This window comes from Abrus precatorius, unplaced genomic scaffold (assembly GCF_003935025.1).
Source record: "Abrus precatorius isolate BTA unplaced genomic scaffold, Abrus_2018 Scaffold7, whole genome shotgun sequence".
In the NCBI taxonomy this organism is placed as follows: domain Eukaryota; kingdom Viridiplantae; phylum Streptophyta; class Magnoliopsida; order Fabales; family Fabaceae; genus Abrus; species Abrus precatorius.
In genome coordinates this window covers 18,238,013-18,246,324 of record NW_020874417.1, presented here as the reverse complement: position 1 = coordinate 18,246,324, position 8,312 = coordinate 18,238,013, and the positions used below count along the sequence as shown (strand labels likewise).

The following is an 8,312-nucleotide window of genomic DNA, read 5'->3' as shown; positions in this document are numbered from 1 at the left end:
AATGGATACATCTAAGTTTTTTTGGGATCAATAAGGACAGGCTGGAAGGATCCAAACCGAACCCCACTCGGCATTATTGTTAGACAAGAAACAATACAGCCTCTCTGATAAAGTGTATTTCTACGCAGAACTGTTAACCAAGGAACCACTAACAGGTAGAGAACCCAAATAAAATAAAATTAATAAAAGAAATAAAAGCCTTACACAAAAAGCAGAAAAAGGAGCCTTGCTATGCTATTCTTTTTCTTTCAGCTTCTGCTAAGCAAGCATCTTTCTTTCCCTCACTTTTTCTCATCTTCTTTCTTTTTACCAAGCCTTCTTCCTCCCTTTAGTTCCCACCACCATCATCATCTCTCTTCTCTCTCTATAATTTTCTCTTCCCTTCTAACCACAGTAGATTCACTCCTCCAGATTTCCTCTTCCCAAAGCCTGTTCTTCTCTTTCCTAACAAAATTTCCCTGATTTTCATTCAGCAAATTCCTCTCCTCATCAGCCCTAACAAAACTGTTTTTTTTTCTTTTATTTCTTGAAGCACTTCCTTCGCCCCCCCCCCCCTCTCTCTTTTCTTCAGTACATTACTCACTTTTTGTTTTTAATTTCATTTTAAAATTTTGATAATTTTGTATGCTTGAGCTTCAAAAGACTCTGAATTAGTGACTTCCCTGATCTCTCTAGTTTAGAACTTTGGTTGGGCCTTTGGTCTTGGTTGCTTCTGATTTGATGGGAATCTGTCATGGAAAACCCATTGAGACCCAACAAAGCGAGAGAGAGAACACAGAATTTAGCAGTGAACAAGCAGCGTCAACAACCACCAAATCTTCATCAAAATTTCCATTCTACAGCCCAAGCCCTTTGCCAAGTTGGTTCAAATCCTCACCTGCCAACCCAAACAGCGTGACTTCGACGCCGCTGAGGATCTTGAAGCGACCCTTCCCTCCTCCGTCGCCCGCCAAGCACATTCGGGCGCTGCTGGCTCGGCGCCACGGCTCCGTCAAGCCCAACGAGGCGTCCATTCCGGAAGGAAGCGAGTGTGAGGTTGTTGGACTTGACAAGAGCTTTGGGTTCTCTAAACAGTTTTCGGCCCATTATGAGCTCAATCAAGAAGTGGGCCGTGGCCATTTTGGTTACACTTGCTCTGCCAAAGCCAAGAAGGGTTCCTTCAAAGGCATCGATGTTGCCGTCAAAGTCATTCCCAAAGCCAAGGTCTCCCTCCTCCCCCCCCCCCCAACACATCATAATTGTTAGGAATTTACTTTACACTTCTCACCAAAATCCTATAATCTTCCATTTTTTCCGTCAAACTTGCATTTTTTTTCTTTCTAAATCTTAATATTCAACTTACTAAATTTATTTACTTCATTTCGTAGCAATTTATACTAACATTTTTATTATTAGAGGCTTCAACATTTATCTTAAGATGGTGGCTAAGAAACTAATTAATAAATTTCTTTTATTATAAATTATGTTTGGATGGACTAGAAATCAGTGCGAATGTATTATAATATATATATTTTTATTTTTATTTTTTACTTTTAACAAGTGTTTTTTCGTTAGCCTTTATCTTATTATTATTAGAATAATGCTAACTATTGCAGCACTCAGACAATGGTTAAAGAATTATTTTATTGAAAATGCTATTAACCTGTATACTGGTTAAAGGATTCAAAGAGAAGTTTTTCTTATTAAAGATTATCAATGTATATTTACCGTAATTTTTAATTTATTTTGAACGTTATTTTTAATTAAAAAATATTTTTGATTTCTTAACAGAACATTAGTTAGCAAAACTGTTATTATTATTGGTTTTAGTCTTGGAGTAATAATCAAATGTGTGTGGCCTTAAAGACTGCGATATTGAAGTGGCAATTGCGGTTGGGGGCCGCAATTTAAGACGATGTTTGGTTTATGCTTTTAGCACTTGGTTTTTTATCTTGGTCATTTTTTTTGGATTTATCGGTCAGTGATTTTTTAAGTTTCGTATGTATATTGCTATATAAGTTTCGTATGTGTCATGACTTTTTGGTTGTTCACCTTCACTGCTCTTTTAATAGAAAGATTGTTTTAATTGGGAAAATAGCATTTTGGTAGGAATAGCTGTTTTGGGAACAAGAGTACGTCTGGATGTACAATTTATTTACACCGTGTTTGGTTTCATGTTAAAGTGCATATGGATTTAAGCTTACAAATTTTTTAAACACACACTTAAACTTTTATTCAATAAGTTCTTTTTAAATAATGACTTATATCATAAATTTAATAGTAATATTTATTGAGATAAACTGAAAATAGCTTATTTTAATAAGCTCTACTAAGAAATTTATTGAAATAAGTTGAAAAGAGCTCATCAGAGTCTTAAGCTGTTAATTAAACTCTTTCAAACAGGTTCTAAATACATTATATGTTTTGTTTAAGTTGAACACTAATGCTGGATCGCGTGTTTATGAGGATTTTGGGGACCTCTTTTGGTTGCCTCTTTCAATAGAATCAGGTGTAAAAGGTTTTAATGGGCAAAATCCAGAACCATAAATATTTGGGATTTTGATATTTCTGTGGAGTCTACTGCACCCAATTTTTTTCTTGTACGGTTTTGTTAACCTCAACTCTCAGTTGAGTTAAAATAGCTAAAAGTAGTAAGATTTTATTATAAAGAGAAGCATTTATTACACTTTCTTTAATATAATAAATGTCTTTTTCTCAACAAAATCATAATTCTTTTAGATACGTAAACTGTACCCTATTGTTGAGGTTAATAAACCCCTTTTCTTTTATCAATGAAGTACCTTCCAAGGATTTATTGAGTGCAAGTGTCCAACTATGATCAGTCTTCTCCTTGTGTCTGTTGATTATGAAATCCAGTAGCGTGGTTTTTTCTTTCTTACAAAAACTGGTGATGATTGACAGATGACCACAGCAATTGCTATAGAGGATGTAAGGCGAGAAGTGAAGATATTGCGGGCTCTAACAGGACATAGGAATCTGGTGCAATTCTATGAAGCCTATGAAGATGATGACAATGTTTATATAGTTATGGAGTAAGTTGATATTACCATTCTTTTCGTAGCCATATTTTGGATCCCGTTTACAAGCTTTTATACTACTGAACAAGTGGTGTTATAATCTCTATCTGAATTAGTTTTCTAGGGAAAGGAAGACTTATTATGATGCACTTTTGCTAATACTGATTGACATGAGACTTCATATCTGGTATTTACTTCCAAGGCAGTAAAATAATTATGCTGCTTGTTTTGAAATATTGAATTTATAGAGCAGGAAACTTGAAGTTGTTCATTGAAGTTAAAAATTAAGGGCTTACATTCTTATGTATCTGTAATCTGTGCCATTCAGGTTATGCAAAGGAGGAGAATTGCTAGATAGGATTCTTTCCAGGTAACTATATTCGCCAATTTTCTATTTTCTGTGCCACACAAGGGGAGGTAGAGAAAAAAAGAGGGGGGGGGGGGGGAGTTCAAAGAGACATTCTGGTTTAATTATTTTACCCTTGCATTCATTAATGACATTCTAACCATGCACAAATTCAATTGTGGACTTGTGGTGTGTAGGGGTGGGAAGTATTCAGAAGAGGATGCCAGAGTTGTTATGATCCAAATATTAAGTGTGGTAGCTTTCTGTCATCTGCAGGGTGTTGTTCACCGTGATCTGAAGCCAGAGGTGATTGAATTATAAAGCTAATTAATTTTTTTATTTTTGTGGTAGCTAAGAAACGTAGACATCATCATTTTTGTCTTTGGGATTAAGTAGATCAGAGAATTACATTTTTATGCATTTTTATAAACTGCCAATAGCATAAAGTTTGCTTCATTATTGCTTCATACTTTGGGTGTAATAGTTCCCTTGTGTTACACTGAAGGTGCTTAATTCCTCAATCTTGGTATTCTTTTTTGCTGGATTGTATGTCTTGAACATGTGCACTGATGCGGCAGGAAAGAAAGAATGAAGTCAGATAGAAGAATAGATGGTTCTGCAGTAGAAGTTTAGAATGCCAAAGATAGTGTATCATGAAAGAAGTTAGGATACCATCTGGTGCTAGTACGGTGCCCTCTTATTAATGCCGTTATCTGTTATGTTTCACGTTAATCTTTGTTGCTGCAATAGCAAGTTGAGAGAAACTGGATCAGAGAAAATATGAAGGGAAAAAAATATCTTTATTGCTCAAGATCTCCTAGAGAATCAACCTTGCCCTGATATGGAGGAATACTGAATTAGGGCAGAGAAATACAAAGATGAATGACCCAGGATATGTTCGAGAGTCCTGATCTCTCTTTGAACCTGTCCTCACTTCTCAAACACTGCCTAGGATACCAGTTGGTTTTTCCTTCTCTATTTTTCACCCCCTCTTCGTATGTGAATTCCCACTCATTAATATTCTGTTACAATTGTTTTGTCCTCCCCTTCTCTAGTATTCTTTCTAACTCTTCTCTTATAGACCTTTGTTGTAGCAGGTATGCTATCATTAGTCTTGGAAAATTTTTTCTGTACTTAAAATATTAGACAGAAATTAACACAATCCTCCTGAAAGTCTCCGTACGGTTTAAGTACTTAATACATTTTCTTGTTAACCACACTATAGTGTTTATACACCAATATGCTTATAACCATATTAAAAAGGTTTTTGTTATTTTTTTAAAATGGCTGAATTCAGTATGGTAATGTAATCTATGTAGCCAATCTCATTTAGTGACTTGAAGCTTTGTTCTTGTTAATTTTCTTTTGAAATGCTTAATAAGTTTGACGAATACTTCAACTGCCCTTGTGTTTATTATGCTCAGCTTGAGCTTTTAACTCCTTTGAAATCTGGTTGTTACTCTCATGGTGATGTTCTTGATGTATGTTTGAACTGAGTTTGAATTTTTGTTTATCATATGCTATCATGATATGTTGAATATTTTCAAACATACCTTTCACTCTTTAAAAATAAATTTTTTGTGCAAATGCCAGGCGTGGAAATAATGAAGTGATATAGAGATGGCATATATTGGTGTTGTTTAGACTTTCATTCTTTATAGGTTAATGGTCATTCTGAATGACACCAGTCTGTTAAATTTTTCTAATCATGAATATTGGTTTTATGCTTCAGAATTTTCTATTCACGTCTAAGGATGAAAATTCAACATTGAAGGCCATTGATTTTGGATTATCTGACTATGTAAAGCCAGGTTGGGCTTTCTGCCTTCTTTCTTCACTTCTCTCATTTTCTTGACAGAAAATATAGCAACCAGTGCGAACATTGAGAAGTTTTTTTTGCAGATGAGAGGTTGAATGATATTGTAGGAAGTGCTTATTATGTAGCTCCAGAAGTTTTGCATAGATCTTATGGGACAGAAGCAGATATGTGGAGCATTGGTGTAATTGCTTATATTCTTTTATGTGGAAGTCGTCCCTTTTGGGCCCGCACAGAATCTGGTATATTTCGGGCTGTCCTGAAGGCAGATCCAAGTTTTGATGAAGCTCCTTGGCCCTCTTTATCTGCTGATGCAAAAGATTTTGTAAAGAGGTTGTTGAATAAGGATTATCGGAAAAGATTAACAGCAGCTCAGGCACTCAGTATGTCTTTCCCATTTCCCATGGTGGTTTATATGGTATTAATATTCTTATTTCTTGATCTCATGATTTCTCTCGCTTATTGACTGATTTTATGTGTAGGTCATCCATGGCTGGTGAATCATCATGATGACATAAGGATACCTTTGGATATGATAATCCACAAGCTTGTTAAAGCTTATATATGCTCATCTTCTTTACGTAAATCTGCTTTAGGGGTATGTGATGTTAATGGCTATGGTTTTGGATTAAACTTTTGAGATTGTATAAATTTTTAAAAATTATCTAATCAAGCATTATCACATCATTAAATGAGTTTGAGTATGACAACTGCTTGGAAAGGCGAACAATTTTAGTCATGTATAATAAATGATTTGATGCTTTAGTCAATCAAAACTGCTAAGCTTTTCCCTTGTCATATCTCATTATTGAATCTTGGTATCTCTAATCGGTCTAGTGACATTAACTAAAGCTTTTTCGACTATATGGGATTTGGTCAAGCTTTCAAATTTTAACGTGCATGTTATTTTGGAATTTATATTTGAATTCTTTCTTGTCTAGGGTTACCAAAATTAATATTCCATCTAGTATATAATAATGAGAGGGCCTGAAAGGAACATAAAAGGAAAGCAGAAAATATGATTGCTATAATTGGTAGAAATACAAACTCTTAAAGGTTTTCAGATTAGTAACAAGTTAATTTAGGAGAGAGAAAAATTTAAGGTTTTCAGGTTAACAAGTTAATTTCAGATTGGTAGAAACTGAAACCGCCTGTCTAAAGGACAAAAATTTAAGAAAATGAAGGAGAGAATCATAGAAGTCTCTGCAGGCTGATCAATTAGTACAAGTTAATTTACTGACTAGTTGGGGAAAGGTTTTGTGTGATTGCCTGTCTTCATTTGCAAGTGTAATGAATTCCAAATTTCTTGAAGCGGCTATTAGTAATTGCTGTTAGAGACATGGATATATATATATATTGATTAAAACTTTGTCATCTTTGCAGGCTCTTGCAAAGACATTGACTGTAGCTCAGCTAGCTTATCTCAGAGATCAATTTACTCTGTTAGGGCCAAACAAAAGTGGGTTAATCTCTATGCAGAACTTTAAGGCGGTCAGTACATATCCAAAGTTTAGAGTTGTTTCCTTTTCAAATTTCTTTCAGACATTAACATTTATTTATATTGGCAGGCTGTTTTGAGGAGCTCCACCGATGCCTCAAAGGATTCACGGGTTTTGGATTATGTGAATATTGTAAGTTTGAGGGATCGTCACTGCTCACTGAGTGCTTTAACAAATTAGCTTCAATGAAAATTTAATTTATTACTTATGTCGCAGGTTAGTTCTATCCAATATAGGAAATTAGATTTTGAGGAATTTTGTGCTGCTGCTATAAGTGTGCACCAACTTGAAGGCATGGAGAGCTGGGAGCAACACGCGAGGCATGCCTATGACCTTTTTGAAAAGGATGGAAATCGACCAATTATGATTGAAGAGTTGGCCTCGGTATTCTCTTTTTCACAACCCATTTTTTCTAATATATCAATAAGCTGTACATGGTTCTATATGTAGCGCGCACTATGCCTAAGCTGCTATCATTTTTGTTTGTTTGTTCGTTCATTCTTCTTCGTTCTTTTAAGGGTATAATTAGAACCAAAGCCTGATTAAGTATTCCCAAGAACATGTTATCCAAACTTGTGTATAATTGTTCTCTTTTAATTGTCTCTCCTTCTGAGGAGTTTTCCTCAACTCCAATCATTTAGTTGTCCTCTTTCTGCATTTTATCAGATACTCAAATGAGATTTTTTTATCATAACTTGTATAATGATACTAAGGCTCTTCAAAATTGACATGTTTCAGGAACTTGGGCTTAGTCCATCTGTACCTGTTCATGTAGTACTTCAAGATTGGATAAGACACTCAGATGGGAAGCTCAGTTTCTTGGGGTTTGTCAGGCTTCTGCATGGGGTTTCTTCTCGCGCATTTCAAAAGGCTTGAGAGAATGTGAACATAGTCGCTATTATTTTCGTCTTGACCTTAAATATTTTGATGGGATCCAAATGCATGAGCTAACTCATCAGCATACGTCAATGATGGCTTCAGCAAAGCAAAGCTAAAAGCAGTAGCTGTTAGGAATTTGTTGCTGATGAAGTGTATGGAAAATCTCCATATATTAGTTCCCCTTTTCCCAAGTTCTACAAACAGAACCCTTGTTTCTTCCTCTCTTGAAGTTGGTGGTTCTGGAGTTAGAAGCTTGTACAGATGAAGCTAGACCAGAAATTATATTACCTAGGAACCGCGGAACTGCAAAAAAATGAGTTGTTTTTAGGGTTTACCCCTTGTGTACCCATGGCACCTATCAATAAACTTCCCAATCATGTGAACTCATTGATAGTTGACAGATTTTTAGCTTTTTCTATTGTATTTTATGTTATTATTATCCAAGGCCACAAGGGATGGTACTATCAATCTTTGTTACTATGGCTTGCTTTATTATGAAGTTAAAATGTTGTGCTTTTATTCATTTATGGGATTATATTTTGTTTGGATTTGTAAACATTAGTTCATAATATTAACATAAAACATTTAAAGTAGTAAGTTTTTATTAACAAAGTTATTTATTATGTTTCTGTATTTTTAATGTATTATATATATATATATATATATATTAACAAAATTTATTATTTTTAATTATTTAAAATCAATCTTAAGAAATAATTCTAATATTTTAAAGTTTTATTTGGGAGTTGGTTTTT

The 8,312-nt window shown here is 34.6% G+C and overlaps 1 protein-coding gene across 4 annotated transcripts; it reads left to right on the top strand.

Moving 5' to 3' along the window:
* Positions 1–202: 202 nt before the first annotated feature.
* Positions 203–8,107, top strand: LOC113871106 (CDPK-related kinase 1). 4 transcript variants are annotated; one of them, XM_027507891.1, is made up of 11 exons: positions 203–1,203; positions 2,902–3,032; positions 3,346–3,387; positions 3,561–3,669; positions 5,096–5,174; positions 5,266–5,562; positions 5,662–5,777; positions 6,563–6,670; positions 6,748–6,810; positions 6,895–7,062; positions 7,417–8,107. In XM_027507891.1, exons 1-11 carry the CDS (start codon positions 721–723, stop codon positions 7,552–7,554), a joined length of 1,734 nt encoding a protein of 577 aa, XP_027363692.1. In that variant the 5' UTR covers positions 203–720; the 3' UTR covers positions 7,555–8,107. The 4 variants fall into 4 exon arrangements, with proteins under 4 accessions (XP_027363692.1, XP_027363693.1, XP_027363694.1 ...); XM_027507892.1 differs by having other exon boundaries at positions 291–1,203; positions 6,748–6,799; positions 6,884–7,062; positions 7,417–8,017; XM_027507893.1 differs by lacking the exon at positions 203–1,203 and adding an exon at positions 1,922–1,956.
* The last annotated feature ends 205 nt before the right edge of the window (positions 8,108–8,312 follow it).